Source organism: Plectropomus leopardus, chromosome 14 (genome assembly GCF_008729295.1).
Source record: "Plectropomus leopardus isolate mb chromosome 14, YSFRI_Pleo_2.0, whole genome shotgun sequence".
NCBI lineage: Eukaryota > Metazoa > Chordata > Actinopteri > Perciformes > Serranidae > Plectropomus > Plectropomus leopardus.
This window is the reverse complement of record NC_056476.1, coordinates 24939149-24964051: the sequence shown is the minus strand read 5'-3', so window position 1 is coordinate 24964051 and position 24903 is coordinate 24939149. Positions and strand designations below refer to the sequence as shown.

The window sequence follows — 24903 nt, the reverse complement described above, 5'->3', positions numbered from 1 at the left end:
CAGAAACAACAAAATCATCTTGGCTGAAGGACAGTTCACACAAAGCATGTCAGTGTCAGACAAGCTCTCTGAGTGAATTCTTGCACTAGCTCACAGCCTATATGAAAGGAAGTCAGCATATGAAAAAGTCTGACTCACTCCGATTGGATCCATATGTGAAGGCTTTTACAGAGCCAGTGACCCATAAACATTTCACCGGCTATGAAATCAGTTGATTTGGTTATTCGGCCCTCATTTTCACAGAAATATAAGGAATCAGAAACCCAGGAATGTATAGCCTTGTAGTGCTTTGCCTGTTGTGCATGATGGGAAATAGACAAGAAGAACGCTAACTTATGGATAGATACAGCATGTGAATAAAATCAATGTGCTTGTAGTGGATTTCATTGCAAGAAGGGTTATGTCAGGCATGATTTAAGAGAAAAAAAGCAAATGTTCTTCCACTGATCCCAAGATTCTCATCGTCCTGGCGTCTTGACAGTTTTGCATAATCGTTGAAGTACGTTATGTCTCGGTGACCCAGTCTCAGAGTATTTACTTTGTTAGGGCATTGGCTAACAAGAATGCTGGTAGACTGTCCCAGCTGTTGCTGGGGGAGTTTGGCTTTGTAGAGGAGAAGTCCTCGCTTTCCTCAGCCCAGTGATAAATCTGCTTTGTTGTCCCATCCAAATGCTTTCTTTCCCTCTTTGACTGGAGGTGTACTCAGTAGACTTTTCTCTCAGGATGCCATGCTGGGTCAGATATTGAGCAACTGTCCATCATGGTTGTTGTGTTTAAAGCAGATCATAAAGTGCATAAACTGCTACAGAGTGTGAATGCTTTTAGGAATAGTAGGGGGCTATGTTTTTAAATGCACTCATTCTATGGCGTTGTCTAAATGCTCCTCATGTGAATGGCTGGTTCCACTTATTGAATTTATCTTGTAAAAATACATTTAGTAAATGGCTTAGTTGAAGATCAGATGACTTAGAGGCTAAGTTCCACAAACATAACATCACTGTTCAGATGAGATGTTCCAATTTCACATAGCTTGTCATTCTGCGGCTGGTAATGCCACACGGGTTTAAGAATGATTTCACCTTCTCAGGGCTATTTGCAGTATTAGGGTCTTTAGCTTGTCACTTTCATGGCACGCTAAGTCATTCTTTGTAAGACCAAGAGTGATTAGTGCCATGTCAAACTATATTGTTATCCTTACACAGCCTCTTTAAATTAAGAAGTTACAGCAGTGAGATACTGAGACCTGCTGACTGCTGCGGCTGGCCTTGTGATTGTTATCTTTGGGGCAAATGTTATATAAATCTGCCCTCATGATTAAAGCTTGACAAAGGAATTCTTGTGAAATGAGTAATGTGTCCAATTATCCTTCAGGATTATTACATGAAGGCTCTGCTGTGGACCTCAATTCATGCAGATGTATGTTGTCCTCTTTCTAAGTATTAGGAAATCTTGCAAGTATAACTGCTAGATATGTATTGCTTTTCTCTACAGTAATACTTTCTTTAATAAAAACCTTTTTCTTTCTGTTCTACAGAGATCTGAGGTTCAACAAAATCAAGGATTTACAACCAGGTTCCTTCAGACGATTAAAAAACCTCAACACACTGTAAGTCTTTGTCCCTGCTCTGAAAAAAATGATTGTCAACTTTTATTACCCCTGTTTTGGTATGACATTGTTTCCTAAATAACATGTAATAGTAAGGCTGCCCTGTTGGTAAGAAAATTCAGTGAACTCAAGAAGACTACTATTGAAAATTAATCAAGCCCATTTCCTTAAAACAGCGTCTGCAGAATGATTGTCACTTCCCTAGAAAGTCCTGTTTGTATTACACACACAAGCAAATTCTTGCTCTGTTCTGCTGTGGTTTCACACATGTAGGCCAGCTCGTAATCTATGAGGAATTTATTTTTCCACTTCCACCCACAGGGCTATTTATCATATGTCCAGCCTGCTAGATGGTGCATTGCTAAGCTAATAAAGCAGAAATGTTACGTATTTATCAAGGAAGCCTTCTTGAATTTTAAAGAAATGTGTGCATTCTTTAGAGTCTGTAGCTATACTTGAGTATTTATACTGTTATGATGACTGCTAGAAAAAACTAAACACACCCCTGCTTATTCAGATATTTGCAGACATTATTGAGATGCTTTCTTATCCATGGATTAAGGTGGAAATATGCAAAAATCAGAGTAAAAGCACTTGTAGCATCACGCTGAGAGTGACAAAGTGTAGATCTGTTTATATATGCATAGTTAATAAACATGAGAATATGTGCAGGACACGGACATAGTGGTTTAGATTTAGTTTCAAAGTGAAGAAAAGTCCCTTAAGGCAGAAGAAAAGCCCAGCTTTTCCTATCAGCCAGCCAGCCAGCCATGCGGACTGTTGAGGGCTTTATATCCTGAACAGCTCTTCATGGTTTTAGGCTGCAGTTCCACAGACTGAACAATAACACATCCTAAAGTCTGTCAGTCTTTGAACTATAGCAACATGTCCAATATTACTGTTGTACAGACAGAAATATGTCTGTAATGTCCGTTGAAGGGGAGAGCTTTTTGTGTTCTCTCAGGTGAGCCAATGACAAAGTGTCCCTCTCTGTGGTTTCACAAGCTGGTAGTTTTTCACGTTTGTGCAGTAGAAGAAATGCAACTCATGTTGTTTTGTTCCTGCCATGTTTAATAAAGCACTACACAAAATGTTGGATCTCTGCCATTAGAAACTATAACTCAAACTGATTTCAAACTGCAAAACAAAGGGAAATTATGTGAGCAAGCTGAGCAGATGACCTTAAGAACTCCTCCTTTTTGTGTCCGTTTTTTTACTGTGCCAGAGGTCAGGAGGCAACTGAAGCAAACAACTGTGAATTAAGTTATGCTTTACTTTGCCTGGAAATAGTCGCGGCATTACTCAGAATCCACTTAGAATTAGCCCAGAAAATACTTACCGTCTGTCTTTTAAAATAACCCATGTTTTTTTTGTCCTGCACAGCCTACTCAACAACAATCATATACGAAGGATCCCCAGGGGGGCATTTGAAGACCTGGAAAACCTCAAATATCTGTAAGTTGCCCTCATGTCAATTTTGTTTTGCTTTTGAGGTCAAGTGATAGATTTTGAGTCAATGCACAGTGTCTTTGTTCTGTCAGACTTAACAGGCAAAAGGTCACTGTAAAAGGAGTTCACTCTTTGTTCAGTCAACAGGAGAAAGCAAGGTGAAACATGCCTTACACTTTTGTTGCAAAAAAGGACACACTCATTGATTGTAAATGTGGAAGACAGCTGATGTTGAGAGACTGCTCAGTCAGTGAAAATGTATCAGTGCAGTGTACGGGAAAAAGCCTCCCTTTGTCTGATCCCCTGTACTTATGTGTCTGGAAGTCTTGACCTGGAGGCAGAGTTCAGAAGGCGTGTGTAGCCTCAAGTTTTCTGTGGGATTGCTAGTTTGCTCCCTTTGTTAGTCACTTACATTACCATCCCACCATGATGAGATCGCTGTCTGTGCTCACAGTTAGATATGGTCTGATTTTCCTGCTTGGACCTCAGAGGACCTATGGACAATACTGTAATGGTGGGACAAAACTTTAATGATAATGAAGGATATATTTAATTGGAGTCATATCATCTTGTTTGGAGAGATGTTTTGCTCATTTTGAGACTGAAGATGAAATGATGTTCTGTGTTGTCCCTGATTAGATAAATCAGTCCACTATTGTTCAACATACTTTTGTGTAAGAGAGCCTCCTTGCTGGTTGGAGACACGTAATCATGATAACCTGTGCCAACCACAGCTCTACCTGAGATTTAAAAACAGTTTTCCGCCTAGCAAAATGAATTTTCATACTCACTATTAAATTTATGTGACAGAGCAGCCTTGGGCCATGTCCACCAGTGTCTGTAATGGACTTTGTCTTATACCATAATTCATTGTGGAATATTTATGTCGGTGTAGTGCATATTGTAAAATTTTACTGGAAATAACATGCAGTTCACATAATATTGGTTTACTAAGGTTTCTTCTGTGCTGTTTCAGCAAAATAAATAGCATGTTAGTTTGGAATTTCAGACACAGCCTAGTTGTCTGCGTGATGGCTGATAAAGGCGACACATATTAGCAGGAACTAATGGTAAAGGCCTGTGTGTCTGGAAAGAAGTAGCATGACATACTTTAACATCACTGCCCGGCTAATATCTTGGACAGGCTCTGCACACTTGAGACAAGAACATATCTGTCGGCTCTGAGAGAGGGAAGAAAGATGAAGGGATGTACGGGCTTTTCTTTTTTCTTCTCTTTCTTTTCAGCTCACTGATGCACAGGCATACACATTCCCAGCATATCCTCGCTCTTCATGTGTAATTAAATTCTATGGCTATTTAGTTGCTATTTTAATTACAGTGTCCTTCACATAAAAGCAGAGTTGATCTAAAGCCTGCCCCGCGCCTAACCTTTGTGATTAGGGTAAGGTATCCCCCCACACTTATCCCTTCCTGCTTATTCAGTGTTCTATAGCTGGGGGCCAGATCGTATCTCTCATCTCACCTCTTCACTTCCTTTGGACCCCAGTGAAGTCCACTCCCTGTCATCTTTCATGTCCTCCAAACCTAATGGCCAGGCGGCTGTCTATACAGCTTCCCCTCTTCCAGGGCCACCTCCATAAACAAGTCAAACAGAGGTCAACACTCCTCTTTGTGGGAACCGTTTACTGTTTATTTCATCTTTTTGTAATTATTTAGTTGTATTACTTCCATCTGTAATATTAAATTAATGAAATTATAGGTCCTCAGATTCAGTTTGGCACATACTATATCCTTCTTCAGTATGTATTAATAAAGATAATTTATTAAAATGATCAGCAACAGTAAGAGAAAGTCCTCCTGGGTCTTAAACCAAATGTTTAAAAAAACAGTGCTGAAGATAGAGAGTGACTTTTGAATGTGTGGTTTATGCAATACGTATTTTTTAGTTAAATGTAGGTTGTTAAAGTGCATACTGTCTACTTTTTGATGGGTAATACCACCAGAGGATATCTGGTGATTAAAGTGAGGCCCCTTGGGATTTTAGCCCACAACTTCCAAATCCAGTTTCCCATCCAAAACCCACATGCAAAGCTTGTGCACACACACACAAGGCTGCAGTCTGCTGTGTTTTTAACTCATTCACAGGCACTGTGAGCCATTTGCATGGTATTACAAAACGTCTGGTTACTCCAGGGTCAGTGAGGGAACCACATTACTATTAATGACCCAAGTTTTCATTATCTTACCATCAAAATCTTTAACAGAATAGCTCTGCATGGAAATGGAGTAATTATAGTTTTGGTTTGGTCATTAATCGTTTCCTCATAGAAGATCACCTTGAACATGTATGAAGGCAGTGCCATTTCTCTATGAATGTACCTTTATCATATTACATGTAATAAAGTTGATTATTTATATAATGTACATCACCCTTTTATCTTCCATTGTAAGAAACCTGATAGCACTCACACAGACAGCTTAAAACACTGAGAAGGCTGTGCAGTGATAAAAAGAGGATGTTTATTTTTCCATACATTGCGTCAGTTGTGCTGTGGGGCAGATCTGTATCTCTCATCATGTCTCATCATGAGTGCAATGGTGGAAATTGAAAAAGAGAGACAGGAGATGAAAGGACAGACAGCTTTAAGTCATTGTTTTTCTAGTATCACGTTTCTGTAGTATGTATGATGGAGGGAAAACGTGCACATGTCAACGGTATTTGTCTTTGAGTGTGCAAAAATACCAGTTAGATCCTGTACAGGCTGTGTATTACATACTTCAGTCTTTTTCAAGTTCAAATGTTAAAGTCACAGAAAAACCTGGCATGGAGTAAATATTTTTACACATAAGAGATTTATCATTCCAGTTAATTGTTTGTCCATTGATGATGACTGATTTTTATCTGCTGCATACACCATGCTTACTGCTATTTATTTTTTCCTTAGGGTATGCACATATCTAGTCTTTAATTTTGTGATGTGAATGCTAACCTATACAATCTGATTTTAAGATTCATTAAATGACTGTAATATATCCCATGAGTGATACAGAGTATTTTATTTTTCTGGTAAAATATGAAATGTGAGTTGTTTGGCACAGTTGACTGTTGTAATTAACACCTAATACATTGATCTGCAAAATATTTCTGTGCCGCACTATCCACTGTTGTCTTTGGGAATATAGTATATAATTTACTGTAGTTGTGAAAATTACACTTCGGTCACCAACATTTAACTCAGTATTCTCTCCTGAAGTTTTTATTGTGCAGTGTAACTGTTGCTCTGTTAAACTGTTCCAAATATTCATTGGCTTGCAGAAAAGCGTCTCCCCTACCCAAACAGAAGTAGTGATGTCCATGAAGCAGGCTAGTGTAGCGTATTCTTCACTAAATAAATGCAATGGTACAGTAAACATACTGTATAGGTAGTAGTGCACCCTGCATTTAATTTTTAAAAATGGGAATTTCATCGTTATTTGATCAGATCTGCTCTACTTTCTCTCATAATAACCAGGCAGAATTCAGATGATCCTGTGTGTGAGTGTGTGTGTGTTACTAATGTTACTGATTATCTCTCCTTTCAGCTATTTGTACAAGAATGAAATCCAATCAATTGACAGACAAGCATTTAAGGGACTTGTCTCTCTTGAGCAACTGTAAGTGACCAACTTCCTCGTCCACCTTTCTTTCTGCTCGCCCAACTGCTCCTCCTCCCACCTACTGTCTCTCCGTCTGTAAAACGTCTCTACCCCCCTCCCTCCCTGAAATATTGCTATAAACACTTCATGAAGCCTGGTAAGGTCTGCGTGGTCTTAAGTGATTATACGCAGAGTCATATGGCGGAACAGTGACAGGTATGCAGTGTCCAAAATTAACTTTTTGACTCAGTGGCCAAGGTGGCTGGTTGATGAAAAAAATCTGCTGACCAACCGTATAATTTTTACCAGCTGAAATAATAACTTGCCTTTTTGTGTCACATATGCATTTGTTGCAGTAGATTTCATTGTGATAATGTGGTTTTATTTTGAATACAAACTTAAAGAAGAGACTAGAGCAAAATTAGAAGCAACATGATTGTAATTTATTAAACAGCTTTCTCACCACAGCCTCAGCATGTGAATATGTTTTCAGTTTTAAGCAGTAATGCTGTTATTGTGAAAGGTAGGGATGGAGGGAGTGAAGCCTATGCGCTGCTGCTGCTGACACTGTGGGAGGAAATAAAGAGTTTGCAGTCTTGTGTCAAACTGTGGGGCCGCCGTGTCATTTTATTATCTTCATAAGTGTGGGCGCAATGCCAGCAAACAGTAGACTGGCAGCAAGTGATTGTTTAGCGGATCAGCTAATGTACCGTAAGGGACAGTGCCACAAAACTAGAAGTGCTCCAGACTGTTCGTTTCAATGCACTGGCTAGTGTATGTGCATGAGTGTGTGACACAGACACTACAGGAGCAGCCTAGGAGCACCAGAGCCATGACAGTGAAATGCAGCAGATACTCAGCATAGTTTTTTATTATAAAACTATTCGGATACAAACATTTACCCGCCAGTGTGGCAGATAGCCTTCTGAGATATATTCACCAAAAGGACAATCTACCCGCATTTGGCACTTGGAGGGTGTTAATTTCAGACGCTGCATTCATGTCATAATGTTGCCATCTTTTCTTTTTTTTGGTTGGGATGAATCCTTTGTGACATGACTGTGTAGGCCTTACATGGGTGTCATGATGGCTCTGTTGAGTTAGTTTGCATTACAGTGACACCTTCCACCTCCACCCCCTACGTGCGCCCCTCTATTCACTTTTCCACTGCCACCATGCATGCCGTGTGTGCACCCACCCATGTATGCAGCGCTGACCCTCTTTGACCCCTTTGCATGAGTCGCATGTCTTGTGGTCAGGACGACAGATATTCGTGACCCCATTGCAAAGCTTAAAGCATGATATCTAGCCCCGTGCTGCTAGCAGTGCTAGCAATATTGTGCTGCAGTCAGAGCTCCTGCTTAAGAGCAAAGCTTGACCTGCGCTGCATCTCTCCTGCTACTGCAGAAGCTACTCTTCTGCTCTAGTTTGCTGTAATCTGTTTATTTGTGAGAACCCTTTTAGTGCATTATGTGTGTAACGTCTGTGTGATAAAATTCAGCTGTTTCCTGTAAGTCTTTACACCCAAAATTTTTTGTGCTGCTTTCACAAAACGCTCCACCCCTGTTGTATCTTTATACACATGCATGTCTGACAGGAAAAATCAATAAGCATTTGTTGATTGATGATGTAATATGAATTATGTTTTCAGGATTGTTATAGACTTTGTGTGACACTGTTAGCAGAAATGGCCACTGTCGTATGTTAACAAGCAAGTGTTCCATTATCACAACCAATATGGCAGATTATCTTAAGCAAATGAGGTCTTCTGTACTCATGGAGGAGAACGTGACTTACTACCTCTCTGTAACCACATTTACAGAGAACAAATGGCCAATTCACCAAGTTAAACCAATTCCAACATCAGGCTCCGTGCCTGGCAGCTGTTTTGAGTTTTTCTACAATAACGAAGGGTTTCATATGTGGGTGACAAGTTCTGAGCCAGAATGTGTTACACTTTAATAGTTCTTCTACATCCTCACTGGGCAACAGAAGCCTAAAGTCACATGCTTCTTTGGGGGAAAATAAGCAGTTCCAAAGCCCTATGCTGCACTCATCTGTTGATGTTTTATCAGCATACCATTGGGGTTGTTAGGGAGCGTAGGGGAATCACACAGGAACACAACAACATTATCACAACATGAATGCAACAAAGACATCTAGTCCACTATACAGAGTTAAGAACATGGCTGATTGATTTCATGTTATTTCTATCCAAACAGCTACACTGGCTCACAAATAGTTTGAGTTTAAGTGTGACGACATAACTGGTGTGGGATGCTGATTGAAGAGGGCGATGAAGTGTCTCTAACATTCATATGCTGCTGTCTTCATGAAACCTTTCTGTCTCTCGCTTGTCTGGGCTGTGTTGTGTTTCTCTGTTCTGGCCCTTTTACAACACATATTCTAGGCAACACCCAAAGACGTAAAGTTGGATGTCCAGTACAGCTTGTAAAAATACAGGGAAGAATCAACACTTGGGATGAACTTGCAGACAAAACTGAAATGGATTTGCCTATGTGGATGACATCTAAAGGAATATTACATTTTATTTTTTGTTTTCTGTGCTGTCTTTCTGTGTCTGTTTTGCTGCTGCAGCTGTTGCTTTGACTGTTGCTTTCCCTGTCTAAACAAGCAGAAACCCAACTGAATCCATACAGTTACCATTCAGTCATCAGTTGGATTTTATTTCCCTGTCCTATTATTCATGAGCATTTGGTTTGTTTTATGTTTTCTCAGCTCAAAGGCTTTTGGGAGCATAAATTATATTTGCATTCCATGACATAATGGTACTTGCTTTTCACCTGTGGGCAATCTAAAGTCAGACTTCAGCAGTAGATTTTCAGACCTAGTATATCATCTGGCTAAGATGAATGCACTGATTTGCAATTTCCTCCAGTCTTGTCTGCATTCATCTAGAGCTACCGGAAGATAGAAACACCTTTCCTAAAACTGTTATTTCAGTAATATTATGGACAGGGATGGCAGGGGAACACTTCAGTGTTCTCATTTACCCACCTCTTAGGGCCCACTAGGAAAATAACATGATTTGTAGTCAGACAGGGAGCCCTAATCCATTTTCACTGTGTTCTGTCTACACTTTGTGCTTCTCCAGGTACTTGCACTTCAACAACATCGAGTCGTTGGAACCAGAATCATTCACTCATCTACCGAAGCTGGAACGACTGTAAGTTCATCCTGTCTGACTTTCCGCCCAAGATTCCTAAAATGTATGCACTTCACACACAGTCCTGAAAAAACTGTCTCAGGAGAAAAAGCAGACATACTTTAATGTTCTTACATAAATCAATGGATTAATGGATATAACAGCGCAAGTGGATTCATCAGGGCACTTGATAGTAACAGGAAAGCAATTATTAGCATGATGTACTTGTATGGAATTATGTGTCAACTCAGGCAGGTCCACACTTTGCTTAGCATGACATTGGAATAACCCACTGCAGCAAAATGTCAGTTGCAGTATAAATCAATACAGCCAAATGCATCCCAATAAGCCTCTCAGGCTCCTTGTGTAGCGAAGAGATTGGTTTGTCGTTGCTTCAGTAAATAATAAAGTAATGGCAGCAGATTCTGGGAGTTGATTCATGACTTGTATTCAGATCCCATGTGGCCAATTTTGTTTGTCCCCTCAGAGCTGTGAGGTGATGCACGTGTTCCTTTCACTCTATAGTTTATTTTTTGAAAAGACAACTCCAGCTCAGTTGTTTAGCAGACCCATGTCAGGAAATGTATTGGGTTTGCATTTTCCTTCTTAATGATACTGCTTCCAAAAATACTCACTCTGGGACAATCGGTCAGAGACAAAGAAACCAGGAAAACTGAATGAGATCACAACCGTCAAGTCAAGTCCAGGATTGGGCTGAGGATTGAGAACACATCTTGGCCTCATTAAACACAGAGCTGAGCTAATTGCAACCACAGATGGGAATGTCACTCTGAATATGGTGTTCATCACAGTAATATTTATCGGTAGGATTGTAATGGGTTGTGTCAAGTCTATAGGATGGTTGTGGATTAACTTCAATTATTGTTATTTACTACATGTACAGTTGTCCCGTGAAATCTGTGTAAGTATATCATAATCCCAAAACTTCATATTTAATGTAATAGTGATATCAATATTATTGACTGTGACCGAAATAATAGATAACCAGATGCAGAAAAGTGTTTCAGTAATTTCTTAGTTAACATGTTTTTTATCCTTTGTTAAAAAGCAATCAGTCAGCTACGTGTGTAAATGATTTAAAGCCGTCTTCCACACAGACTGACATAATGTTTTATATGTAGCCTATTAGTCCATAGCACTGCCTGCAAATACTCTGGATATGAACTTTCCTGACAACGTGCAGATGCGATGCCGCCTCTGCATCTAAAACTCTCTACCAGATGTCTACGGGTTCAAGAAAGTCCTGTTAAATTCCTATTTCATTGTCTGTGTTTATGGGCCAGTGGCTGCCCAGTATATCCATACTTCCCAGTCACCAGAGAGGTAGAAAATAAGGATTGACACCTGCAGAACACAGGGGAAAGGGGAGTGAAGGAATTCCCAGATGCACACTCTGAGCAGCTTGTTGGGGAATATCTCCATGGTCACAGCCAAAGCAGTCACTTTGGTGAAGTGGCCAGAAAGCATTTTTGTAGATCACTTCCTACAGGTTGGGTTAGAAGATGAGGAACTGCATCAAAGAGTATCCTAATGTAGTTATTCAAGAATGAAAAGTTTGGGGGGGAATATTTTGGGGCTAAGCCTTACAAAAACAGGAAAATATTTTGATGTCTACTTTTAGCTAAGGAATACATGCCTCTGGGGTCCTCGAGTTTAGCCGTCATAGCATGTCTGGGAAGATGATTTGTCCCATTTGGAAAATGAAATATGATATTGGCAAAGGGCAAATTGTCAATATTCGTCCCACTCTTTTTAGTTTGGTAAATTAATGAAAAATGTTATTTCTAGAAAATGTTTACTCATTCAAATTAAACAAGTTCCTCATGTTCCAGTAACCATTGATGATGGATGGATTCAAGCTGCTTATAGCTATAGTTAGCCATACAGTTACAAACAGTGATAAATCATGTCATAGTTTTCTTCTTTCTCTGTCTCTCTCTCACACTTAGGTTTTTGCACAACAACAGAATCACCCAGCTCGTCCCGGGAACCTTCTCTCATCTTCAGGCCATGAAGCGATTGTAAGTGGAAAAGTCCCTAACAACCACTGGAGCAGCTGTGTTCGAATGCATGTGTCTATCAATTTCTGTAGCTTACTCCCATGACAGTGGGGCCTGTTGTCAGTTATATGCCACATACCTGCACTTCACTGTTCTCACGCTTCTTTGGCTGCAAGGTGGTTTCTATCTCAAAGGCTCACAGCCCAGTCCTTTGCATAGTTTTCCTATTCTGTTTGAGTCGGCTGCAGATGAGATTGGAAGGGACTGTGTCAGGTGGGAGTATAACGGGAAAAGCAAAGAAAACTCTTAATATCCATCATGCACAAAAGATGCTTCTTTTTCCCTGAAATAAGAGAATTTAGGGTCTTACAACATGAGGCCAACTATCTCTAATAAAGCCTTAAACTGTAACCTCCTCCAGCCAACAGACAGCTAAGAACCATCAGCAGTTTGGCCCCATCCCATTGCTTTATCCCCTCTTGTCTCTGCCATCAATGACCTTTTAGTATTTGTTAGATCCCAGGCCAGTGCTTAGATAAACAAACAGCAGTAGGCTCTTATTGACTTCACTCTGATCATGACATTTAGTGTTGGAAGATGTATAAATAATCAGTTAGGCCCTGAAAGGATAAACGTGACTAAAAATCACATTTGTTCATAACACACTTCATCAAATAGAGCTTCACAAATGTAAAACATTGCCAGTTAAATTTTCTGAAAACCATGCCATGGATAATGGACACATTGTGGAGGAGCTGAAAGCTGGATCAGTTACCAGAAGAGGAGGCCAAGCAGAGAGATAGTTTCCCACGGCAGGAGGAGAGTGTCTTCCAATACGGCCCTGCTGAGCCCCACTGTTTGGACTGAGCTGGGCCTGGCTATGCCAGACCAGTTTGAGTTTAGAAACTGCCAGAGAGGATTTACATGACACCTCTGCGTGCACAGGTCCTTGCTACATGTCATATACAGTATGCTTTGTGGATGCACAACATGTCCATTTCTCATTTGCTGTGTTTATATGTGTCTGCATGTTGTCTATGTGTTCAGGCGACTGGATTCCAATGCATTAAACTGTGACTGTGAGCTGCTGTGGCTGGCTGACCTGCTGAAGCAGTATGCCGAGTCAGGGAATGCCCAGGCTGCTGCCACCTGCGACTACCCCAGCCGCCTGCAGGGCAGATCAGTAGCAACACTCACCGCTGAGGAGCTCAACTGTGGTACGAAGAAAATAACATAATGTATTTAGATTAGTGTGCGCAGTCTGACATCAATTTTAGGTATAATGCAAAATGCTATTTAAAACTTGTTTTCAGCTTTTCTGTTTTGATATCTACACATTAAGCCCATCTGCAGCTGAAATTAGACCAAATATCTCTGTAGGCTTAAATGTACTGCAACACGAATAGCATCAACAAGGCAGAACATTTAAAGAAGCATTGTATCTTGGTAATGGAAAGCTTTATTGAAATCATACTTAGTTTTAAATTGATACTAATTTTGAAACTGAGAGGAATACACATCTGGGCAAGCATACATGAAGCCATGCGCACATAGCTGCATAGCAACATGCATGTGGTTTCCATGTTCCAATTCCTATACACACTCACATATCTTAAACCACAACTCAGTCCACACACACAACCTACAGCCTTCCTGCCTGCAAATAGCAGGTATGCATAGTCACCCTGTCTCACATGTACACCCCCACACAGAGACACAGAGCCACGCACACACAGGTGTATCCTCTCTTTGTGTCTGAGGTCTGCAGGCACCCAGCTGTTTCACTCGTCATCCTCCACCAGCTGTGTCTCTGGTCTGAGTGAAACTTTCACTCAGGACCGCTTTTGATTTCTGGTTTCTCCAGTATCAGATAACCAGCTGCTGCTGTGTGTGTGTGTGTGTGTGTGTGTGTGTGTGTGTGTGTGTGTGTGTGTGTGTGTGTGTGTGTGTGTGTGTGTGTGTGTGTGTTGTGTGTGTGTGTGTGTGTGTGTGTGTGTGTGTGTCTGTCTGTGTGTGTGTGTGTGTGTGTGTGCGCGTGCATGCGTGTGTGTTTGAGAGAATGGGTAGAATGGTGTTATGGGATGTCCACAGCCTTTGTCATTTGTTCTGCATTTGTGAGTTTTTTTTATTTCCACATGGTAAACAGGGTAACAATGTGGGCGGGGTCTGCAGGACCTCTCCTGTAAGGAGGAATCAAGTTGGAATCAAATACTGGGCGCGGGCGTCATAGTGTTTATGTAATTTAAGACGCAATGTTGAAAGGCACTCCCATACTTAATTCCAAATCATTCGAAAAGATTTAAAAATTTAAGTAACTGGCTGTCAGCTAACTTGAAAAATAACTTCATTTGCAAATCTTTCAATTCAGCAAAATCTTTCTCCTAGCAACCAAAGCAATATTTTTTTGGATCTTAGCTGTGCATCCCTAGAACCCAGTGAGCATTTTATTCATAATTACTGATATTGAATTTAAAAAAGTTCTGTAAAGAGGGACAGAGGGGTACAACCATGCTAGCTACAATGAGATCAACTTGCGTTTGTTTAAAGGTGAAAGGAGTAATTTAAGCTCTGTGTAAGGTTTATAATTGTATAATTCTCAATATTACTGCAGACTCCATACTCCATACTCTTTCTCACTCTGCAGAGCTGAGTGAAACGCTGAGTGCTATTCTCATTTGGTGTGAATCATCAGCCTATACACACCTGAGACAGTGTCTCATTCTGACGCTGAAGACCTGACTTGTTTGTCTGTCTTATAATTATAGTCTAAAAGTATTAATTGGGAAATTTGGAAAGAACTGATCTTCATGTAGCATACTGTAAAAAAAGCTTTCAACTTGTATCTTTCTATAATGATGAAAGCTCATCATTCTGTGTGTGTGTGTGTGTGTGTGTGTGTGTGTGTGTGTGTGTGTGTGTGTGTGTGTGGGTTTGTTGAGCCAGCTCAGTCGAAGAGAGCCTGTAGTATACCCAACTGTAAACAGGTATGGGGAAAACAAACAACATGAGAAAAATAATAACCCAGAGCATTACAGCTGATTGATTGCTATTGATAAGAATGAAATAAGACTATATGTTTTGAAAGACAGACTTTTGGGTGGAGTATCACTTGCAAGCTTTACATCCAAAATTGTAGTATATGCTTGAGCACAGGTTTAAGTGTAGTGTTGATACTGTTTAACACTGCAAGTAGAAAAGAAAGTGAACATTTCACTGTAAGTCTGTATGGCAGATATTCAGTTGGTCTCTAAAACAGGCGGTTAGCTCTTGCAGTAAATCCAACTGTCTTAGCTCTGTGTTTCCTCCAGCTCCCACTGAATGCTTCAGTCTGAGCCAGGCAGGCGGGCTAGTTGGCAGCTGACTGTAACCCAACCACATTTAAATCTCAGCAGCTAATTTGATGGCACCAACTTGTCCATTCTTGCTCAATGTTACCCCCTCCACCTCATCTGTCTGCATAGCAAGGCAGTAGAGGAAAAATGTCTGCTTAAAAACATGATGGAAGCCATCCCACATTTCCCTCCCTCCCTCCTTGTTCTCCCTCTTTCCCCCTGTAAACGAGGTGGAACAATGCACGGCGGGTTGAACAGCTGTCAAAACAGCCATCCTTCTTGAGATGAAGTGCCACCCCCCTGCACAAGTGGTATCTGATGAGCCAGGCTTGCCTCCTCATTGGACCACAAACAGCTTTCCCAAATGCAATTACAATCCCCAATGATAATGTGGAGTATGTTGGAAGTGAGAGGAGTGATAGATTTATATTGTTAGTCTGAATTTCAGAAGCTTCTTATGAGTTTGGGTTTACCTGCTGGTGTACGCAAACTTATCCCTATCCAACTGACTGTTCTCCATGTTAGCAGAATGGAGAGAACTGTTACAAAGAGTACTTCTGAAATGTGTCTACCATATGTACAGGGAGTGTGGAGCAGAGGCTACAGAGAGAGCGTGTGCTGCATGTTGACTTAATATTGGGGCAGAAGCTAACTAAAAGGGAAACTTTTTCACTCTGGACCTTTATTTCCATGTTTTTGTATTGAAGTGACTAATGGGAACAACAATTTTTGGAACTGGTCCAGTACACGACAGGGCTACATTTACTACCAGGAAACAGACTTCAATGTAATCTTTGGGGCAATAGTGCACTGTCAGTGTTCGTCCACTAAAAGTGCTTGTTTTTGCAACTGAGAGTCTTTGATTGTTGTTATAAGTGTAAGACAACATTATGGCCCTAAAGAGAAACATAATGTTTTCTTTACCTTACACTTGATCCAGTGGATTTGTTTTTGTGTCTAACCAAGTCTCGCTGAAGGAGAGGTCTCAATATGAAGTCTTGAGAGTTGATTTGTTGTAGAAAGACAATAATAAACAGACCTGATAGAGCAAAAGGAAAAGAAAAAAAGTTTTTTTCCTCTGAAGGGTCCTTTCTATCATGTTGTCATTTCAAATTCAATTTAAAAAATTGTTCTTCCAAATAAGTACTTAGTCATAGAAACATGAAAAAACTGGTTCTACGTTGAAAAGTAATGAAGTTTTCCTTTACTGTCTACTGTTTTAGGAGCTGGTGACATTTGTCCATACTCCTTGCCTCAGCATGTGTGTGTGTTAGTACTGGGGGCTGTACCATGACGGCAGTTCAACAGAGCCAGGCTCTTTTTGACTGAGCTGGCTCGACAAACTCTTACGCCGCGGTCAGAGATTACAGATACCATGAAGGTGGTTATCACCCGTCTCTGTTAACCCAGGTTTCTGCCTCAGGTTACATGCGTCTTCTCATAAAATTATTCAAATTACGCTTTTAGCGTGTCATTTGGCACTAAAAAATAATCGATATAATGCCGCCTAATTTCGACTTTAAAAAATATTTTGAAAACTATCAGTAAAAAAGCAGCATTTTCACTACAATTGAGGCCAGAGAAAAACACTGACAAAAATGACTAATTGTGTGAATGTACAAGTTAATATAGCCAGTTTATTTTACCACTCAGTCATTTTACACATGACAGCTGCTCATTCTGCAGCTCTGAAACTTTTAACTTGATGCAGCAGATTTAAAAATTATAATCAAGAACTATATTTAGGTCTGACACTGTCCCATAATGAAGGAGACAGATGTATTGTTTTAGTTTTTGGACAAATCAAAGTGAAATTAATTTTACTGATTGAATGTTATCAGTGATAAATACCAGCAAACTAATATATCAGGTGTTATCTACTAGCAGTGTAAAACAGACTTCAGCAAATCAGAACCAAACATATAAACATAAATACATAAATACATAAATACATAAATACATAACAGTGGTAAAGCTATGGTATGATTTAAAGGAATTAGACCGCATTCCGTAAGCAAGTAAAGGTCATCCTTATTCAAAATATAGTGAACTGTTAATGTTTAATGCTGCCTGTGATTTTATAGACGCTTCTTGTAGAATCACTGTGGACGAGAACACTACAGAAACATTCATTTGTTGCAACAAGAACCGTGTGTGAATAAAATAAAACAATATTCTTGCTCAGATTTTCTGCAAATTGTCAGTTCCTGTGTAAAAAAAAAAATACAGCGCGACTATAACTGCACAGCTTCATTTGGTAACATTTAAGCAACTTTACTGCTCAACAATTTCAATAAAGTGTATTTATGACATTTTCTCACAGCTGACAGTTTGTATCACTCATTTATTGACACTTATCATAAAGAAACGCTACCCAAAGAAGTTGTAAAAAGGTGCTTTTCAGATGATGTCAAGCCAAAACTGGAGACATAACCTGCTCTTAGCCAGGTCAAGTTTATTGCATAAGTTACCACAGAAATCTAGCCAGGTTAAAAGAGAGCCACCTCTAGTGGACGGGAAAGCCCCACTTTAGACATACTTGCTAAGACAATCTCGCTTTGTGGTACACCCCTCAGGAAAGGTCTTTTGTGAAAGTAATATGTGGCCAACAGAGACAAAGGATGGGTAGGTAGTATTATGGTTGACAACCTACCCACACTTAGTTGGCAAGGTCAGTACCTTAGACTGGAGGCAGTTTCAAGGATTTTCTCTGGAGCTATTTTTATTTGCAGTGGCACACCCTAATCTTTACTCCAGATAGCTTCTGATGACCTTTTTGTGGGTGTAGGGCCTTCATACACCGTGGTGGGTTTTAAGGTGGACTTTCCTACAGCTCAGTATAAGGAGCCGGCACTGTCAGCAACCATTAGATGTCATAGCTCAGGAAATATGTCCAGAAAGGATAGTCGAATATATGTTTCCACTATTTCTCGACATTTGCATAGACATGATGTGCATCAGGCTTCAGACTTGTCACTCAGGCAGCACCCCTGAAAAGACTAGACAGTCACCAGAGGCTTGGTTCAACAGACAGCAGCATAAAGGCACATACATATGAATGAACATGCATTTACTCTTGTGGATAATTAGCTTAATTATTAGCTTCCCATCACTCTGTGTGGCCTTTTCCTCCAGAGGTACCCAGGATTACCTCAGAGCCCCAGGATGTCGATGTAACATCTGGGAACACTGTGTACTTCACCTGTAGGGCTGAAGGCAACCCTAAACCACAGATCATCTGGCTCAGGAACAAGTAAGACCTCCCCTCACTGACTGTGTTTAGCTTGTCCCATTTTAAGGATTGGTCTGATCCATGTGTGTAGGTCCCATACATCGTTTATATTTAAAATGAATAAATAAAAGATACAGAGTACTGACAATGAAATCCCCATGTTAGGAATGTTTGGATTATGCCAATAATGATCATGTATGATTCTAGGAAAGTACAGTATGTTAATAGACTGCCTACATCTGCTGATTTATGTTTAATTGGTTGTGATGTTTGTCTCTGCCCCCTTCTGACAGCAATGCTCTAAACATGCGTGAGGACAGTCGTCTGAACCTGCTGGAAGATGGTACGCTTATGATCCAGGACACCAGGGAGACAGACCAGGGAGTCTACCAGTGCATGGCCAAAAACGTGGCCGGCGAGGTCAAGACTTCACAGGTCACACTACGATACTTTGGAGCCCCCTGTAAGTCGCTGCTTTTGATCTCAACTTCTGCTCTTCACAGGCAGTCTATTAAAAGCTGCAGTGTGCAATATTTCATGCAGAAATCTCAAAGTGTCCAGGCTATTTAACGTACATCACATTCATCCCGAAAATCCATATTTAAGGTGCTCACTTGTCAAAAGGTGAACTTCTTGGACAAATAACATGTATTTTATATCTCAACTCTCACCTCCACTGACATACAAACATCTGTATTTACATGTTTGTTGTAAATGAAAAAAGCTGGTGACATTTTCAGTTTGAAGCACATGATGAGGCTTCCTGAGAGAGTTCTCCTGGTGTCATACTCTACAAATTAGTGGGGCTTTACCTAGAAACATCTAGAATGATATAACCTCTCTCATCAGAGTAGAGCAAGGTGTCTGCACTGTGAGTAGCGCCAAGGTTACTTTCAGAGTTCAGCGGGTTAAATAACTGAGATGTCCCACTGAGCTGTGAGCAAAGCCCACTGGCTTTCATGTCAAATTATCCTCACACAACTTAGACACAGACACAGACACCAGTACATTCTGTTCTCTGCCTCTTTTGCTCCTTCTCTCCTGACACACATACACACTTAAACAGTATTCACACATAAATCAGTCATAGTGCCAATAGCTGTCGCTGTGGGAAATTAGCATGGCTGTCTCTAGATGACCTGAGGGTCATCGTCACAGTGACGGATGGCCCTAGTCACGACCCCTTGTGAAGCAACAGTCTCTGACAGCAGATGCTGTGCATTTCCTGTCTCCTTGTGATTGTAAACGCCTGGCCTCTCACTGTGTGCATATTTCCTTTAACTCTACCGTAATCACTGGCCAAATATGGTCAGGACTCAGCCATATTTTGTGATGCACACAGGAAGTTGTTTAAGCAGTAGTCAAAGTGGCGTTTTCTGACGGAAATATACAGAGATGAGTTTTGCAATGAACTGACCTTTCAAATGTTTCTCATTAGCTGTCTTTTGAACATTTTGCCAACATTTATTTAGGCCATTACTGGTTTCCTAATACCCTGCAGTTACTAACAACAGAGACCCAGATGAAAAATGTTATCACCTCTCACTTAATTAATCTAACCCCATTCCCACGTCCTCCCCCTGCTCCTCCAGCACGGCCGAGTTTTGTGATCCAGCCCCAGAACACTGAGGTGCTTGTGGGAGAGAGTGTGACCCTGGAGTGTAGTGCCACAGGCCAGCCGCAGCCCCGGGTCTCTTGGACAAAGGGCGATCGGACACCTCTGCCCAACGACGCCCGCATCAACATCACCCCCTCCGGAGGGCTTTATATCCAGAATGTGGAGCAGGCTGATGGTGGACAGTATACGTGTTTTGCCTCCAATAATGTTGACACCATACATGCTACAGCGTACATCATAGTGCAAGGTAAGAATCAGAATTTGTTTTCCTCTGTTAGGAGAATGAATTTATGCATTGGATTTAATATAAAGAAGACAGAGTTTATCCACTGAAATGCATTAGGATGATTCTCTCCTCATGAAAATGTATTAGCATTCCTTGAAAGCGCTGTAGTTAAAATGCAAATCTTTTCATTGCTTGTAATAGCTTCCTGCAGTTTTTATCTTGCATCCACTGTTTTCAGCATGATCTGTTTACTGTCGTTCAAATGTTTTAGCAAAGTGCAACGAGGGACCTATTAAAATGTCAACAAGTCATATAATAATGTATGTCACAGGTTGGCATAACTAGACAATTAGACAATTTTTACTGCTATTATCCAAATTATTCCGAGAAAACGGGACCTGTAATCTCACATGACCTCACCCAATACAAAGTGAAGGAATCAAAACACAACTGTCTAAATCAGCTTGCACTGTCTGACCTCACCGCAAAGACAGCACTCAAGGGCAGAAGCTTCTTCATTCCTTGCAATTTTGATTAATTTCTTCTTGCAACTCCTGAAGGCACTTGTTTGAGACCTTTCGGATGTCAGCTCCCAAATACCAAACATGTTTGACTAACATTTCTATTATTGTGTCTCAATCATTTTGATATTTGATATTGAGTAAATTAACCTTTATGTTGCTTGCATTGCCTGTCAGGTTTATCTGACTGATTTTTCCCTTGAAGTACTATATGTTCAGCTGTAAATGATGGGATAGGGAATCAAAAACCTCCACAATGATTCATCAGCTTGCCATGTCAAGAAAAGTTTTCTATGAAGCAAACTTGAATTTTTATACAAACATAAACAGCTTTTTTTCTCCATTCTGTCCCCAGCAATCCCCCAGTTCACAGTCACGCCACAAGACCAATCAGTCCTGGAGGGTCACACGGTGGACTTCTCCTGTGAGGCGAGTGGTTACCCCCAACCGGTGATTGCCTGGACACGTGGAGGCAGTCCACTACCCCTAGACCGCCGTCATGTTGTCCTGTCTTCCGGTACTCTCCGTATCACTCGGGTGGCAGCCCATGACGAGGGCCAGTATGAGTGCCAGGCGGTCAGCCCTGTAGGGACTGTGCGTACCGCTGTGCAGCTCAGCATCCAGCAAAGAGGTGAGGGTGTGGGATGAAGCTTCAGAATAAATGCGGATGTCACAGCATAATAATGACCATATGTACTGGAAGTTACATTAGGTTAGGGGCAGTTAACTGTAAGTGGGAGGGGAGATGAAGTCACTTAGCTGCTGGTGAAGATTAACATGGAAGCCAGTCTGTTCTCAAAGGCAGATGACTGAAAAGTGAGCCTGAAACATTGCTGTCATACATAGGCCGTAAGTGTAGCTGCTGAAAGGCCCTCTTCAAACACTGCATGTTTGTGTAGGCAGAGAAGGAAGGGAGTGCTGGGTGGTAAAATATGAAGAGGATTATAGTGGTGTAGTGCTCCTCATTCACAGCTTATTTGTCATTTTCTCACGCAAATCTTTTTTAATATCTGGCAGTGCATGCATACACTGAAAGACATGTAGCTGCGTGCGTGTTTCATCTTTATTTGCATACAAGTATGTAAATGGACCGTAGTCTACTATATTATACCATACTGTAATTAATTCTGCATGTGCACATGTGTGGCATGTGTTTTTGTCTGGGAGAAGGCATACCTAAGTCAGTGTGTGTCACTGCTTCTCTCTTGTGTGCAGATGGTTGTGTTTGTGCATGTGTGTGTGTGTTTAGCTGAAATTACAGGCTTGACATAACACAGGAAAGCATGGCAGTCTGTAATCCTGTGATGACACCATGTTTTTCCATGTAGTAATGGCTGTTAACATGGCACAAAGTACACGTTGCATAATGGCCCCACACTGTTAAAATGCTGTACAAGCCCACAACCATGCTGGCAGTATATGATGACTGTACTCTAAGAGCGATGTGCGGAGGAATAGACAAAGCATTAAAAGAAAGCGAAAGCGGGGATTAACAGGATGTGTTTTTTACTTTTGTGGTGGTGTAGCATGTCTCCATTCCACAGGGGTTTCAGTATCCTTAACCAAATTGTTACATCACATGCCATGAAACCACAACATGGCAAGTTCAATTCCAGCCAGAGACCTTTTGTTTCATGTCATATCCCCCTCTCTCTCCCCCCATGTTCTGCTACTTCAACTATTAAATATAGGTGGAAGTACTAATAGAAATATTTCTAATAATAATTACTGTTTTTATGTTGCTATGTTCACATCCCAGTTTTCTCAGTGATATGGAGTGGTACTGGCACCACACTGCCTGCAGCTTTGATGCTGTGTACTGTACACTGCTGTGAACCCTGTGTTTTAGAAAGTTCAACTTTGATTTAAGGGCTGTTAATTAGTGTCAGACTACGATGAAACTGCCTCCCACCCCACCTTGTTTTTTTAAAACTTGTGGGAATTTCCCATAGCCAGGTGGCTCACTGCTGACTGCTGCATGGGAACCATGAAGGAATTTAAATATGGTGTGTGGGGGGCAAACACGCACCCGCACCCAACAATTTAGCTGTACAAATGTTGTATCGTGAATCTTAGACAGTATAACACAGTGACTCACTCTAGTCTGTAACTTGTGACAATGCTCAAAACAATTTGTGTGGGTGCGTGTGCTGGGGGTAGCTATCTTTGTGAGAACCAATTTTAGTTGTGGCCAGTCCAATGACTTTTCTTTCAAAAATACATCTCCCTGCATCTTCCTTTGAGCTCCATACATGTTTTAAGATGTTTGTGCCCACAATTGAAATTTTGACTTTCCTTTGGTGAAAGTGTTCTCTGAATTCTTTCAAAAACAGTCAAACCATCTGACTGAAAAGTCAGTTTATCTTATCATACTATATTTTTTCTTTGGACACGAAAGAATACTGTTTTTCTTTATAGGTCATATTTAAGGGAAAATAAACAGCAGTAGTTCCATGGGCCCAAAGACTAAATATAATATGATAAGAAAATGACTGTATGCAGAGGCTACAAGGAGCACAACCAAGTGTTTGATATTTATGAACTCATAACAAGTTTAATATCAAAGATATGAACATGTGCAGTGTAAAACAGTCATATGGACATTTAAACTCAATGTATGCATTTTACTTATTTATTTAAAAATCTTGACTTTGACTATTAATAAAACTGTTATTCTTCATGTGATTTAAAAATTTCTAAGTTGCACTGGTAGACACTTGCCAATGTTTGTCTCTACCCGATGTCAAAACTTTAGTCAAATCAGAACAAATGTTGTGGCAGGTTTCCTTATCATAATAAATATAGTCTTTGGGCCGAAACTGGTTTATGTTTTGCAACTATGTAATAGAGGAAAGAAAAATAGCAAGTGCAGTGTAACACAAACACTGTGAGTGTGTGTATGTTCTGTGAGCTTATGCAGGACATTAAAAGGCTAAGACAAGTCTCAGAGTTTTGTATCTGCTGTAATTGATTGTAAAATGCAGTTTACATGTACAGTACTTTGAGCACTGGTGCATAATCATTAACACATGCCTATGTGTGTGTGTGTGTGTATGTTTTAACTCATTCAGTAACGCCTGTTTTCACAAATGCTCCAAGGGACCTGACGGTGGAGTCTGGCCAGGACGTCCAGATTCCCTGCAGTGCTCAGGGCCAGCCACAACCTGTCATCACCTGGAACAAGGTTAGATGATAAAGCTCCTGTGCAGCAGAGTAAGGTGCCTGTCCCCTCACCACAGAGGTCAAAGGGTTGGGCAAGTGCTATTTTTAAACTTGGACCCTATTTTACTGTGTTTCTTGTCTAAGTAACTAATGGTAACAACATTTTTTGAAATTGGACCATTATTGAGCGAGGATGCTGCAGCCAGCAGCTGTGAAACAGGCTGCAATGTAACCATGCAGGGAATGTTTGCACCGTCAATTTATGTCCACTAAAAGTGCTTGTTTTGCCACTGACAGGAAAGGATTACTACTGACAACATTGTGGAACAGATCTTTACAGAGATGGACCTTTTTTTTTTTCTTTAACCAGAAACAGCCCCAAAATTGCCTCAGCTGAACACACTAGACGTCATTTAAATGAACAGTAATTTTATCATCAGAAAACACACTTCATTTAAAATCGACAGAAGCAAAACAAAACTCACAGAACAGTCTTGGTTCATCTTTCCACTGTTTCAACAATCACCAACTCTAGTTTGATTGAAATAAAGCCTTCATTCACTGTGATGAATGTGAAAATATGCTGGCTTCATGCTGGCTCTATATACGATAAAGTTACTGTTTTAAAGCTGGTTTAAGTCTGGTTTGTTTAGTGATTAATATTTTGGGGCAGTTTCAGGTTAAATAAAAAAGATTTACTGTTTAACAAAAGAGATCTTAAAGACCTAATTCTGTAGGGATACTTTCCATAATGTTGTCAGAGACTGAAAATCATCTGAACATGTCGGTGGCAAGAAAAGACTTTTAATGGACGTGAATTGACAGTGAAAACATGCCCCTGAATGGTTACATTGCAGCTACTATTGCTGCTGCAGGCTACGGTGGTCTCTCTCAATACCAGTTTCACAAATAGTTTTTCCCCTTAGTCACTGACACACAAAAACATGGCAAAAAGAGGTTCCTGGGTCAAAAA

General features: G+C 40.6%; 1 protein-coding gene across 2 annotated transcripts in view; it reads left to right on the top strand.

Moving 5' to 3' along the window:
- LOC121953416 (peroxidasin) overlaps window positions 1-24903 on the top strand; it is a 60232-nt gene that overhangs the window by 12579 nt on the left and 22750 nt on the right. For both annotated transcript variants that reach the window (XR_006106511.1, XM_042500494.1), the window contains exons 2-12: window positions 1535-1606; window positions 2990-3061; window positions 6599-6670; window positions 9768-9839; window positions 11789-11860; window positions 12887-13056; window positions 18307-18424; window positions 18697-18866; window positions 19996-20268; window positions 21124-21399; window positions 23840-23952. Coding sequence is in view for 1 of the 2 variants with exons in the window: in XM_042500494.1 (XP_042356428.1) it covers window positions 1535-1606; window positions 2990-3061; window positions 6599-6670; window positions 9768-9839; window positions 11789-11860; window positions 12887-13056; window positions 18307-18424; window positions 18697-18866; window positions 19996-20268; window positions 21124-21399; window positions 23840-23952 (1480 nt within the window). In the remaining variant the exon portion in view is untranslated. The remainder of the gene's footprint in view (window positions 1-1534; window positions 1607-2989; window positions 3062-6598; window positions 6671-9767; window positions 9840-11788; window positions 11861-12886; window positions 13057-18306; window positions 18425-18696; window positions 18867-19995; window positions 20269-21123; window positions 21400-23839; window positions 23953-24903) is intronic.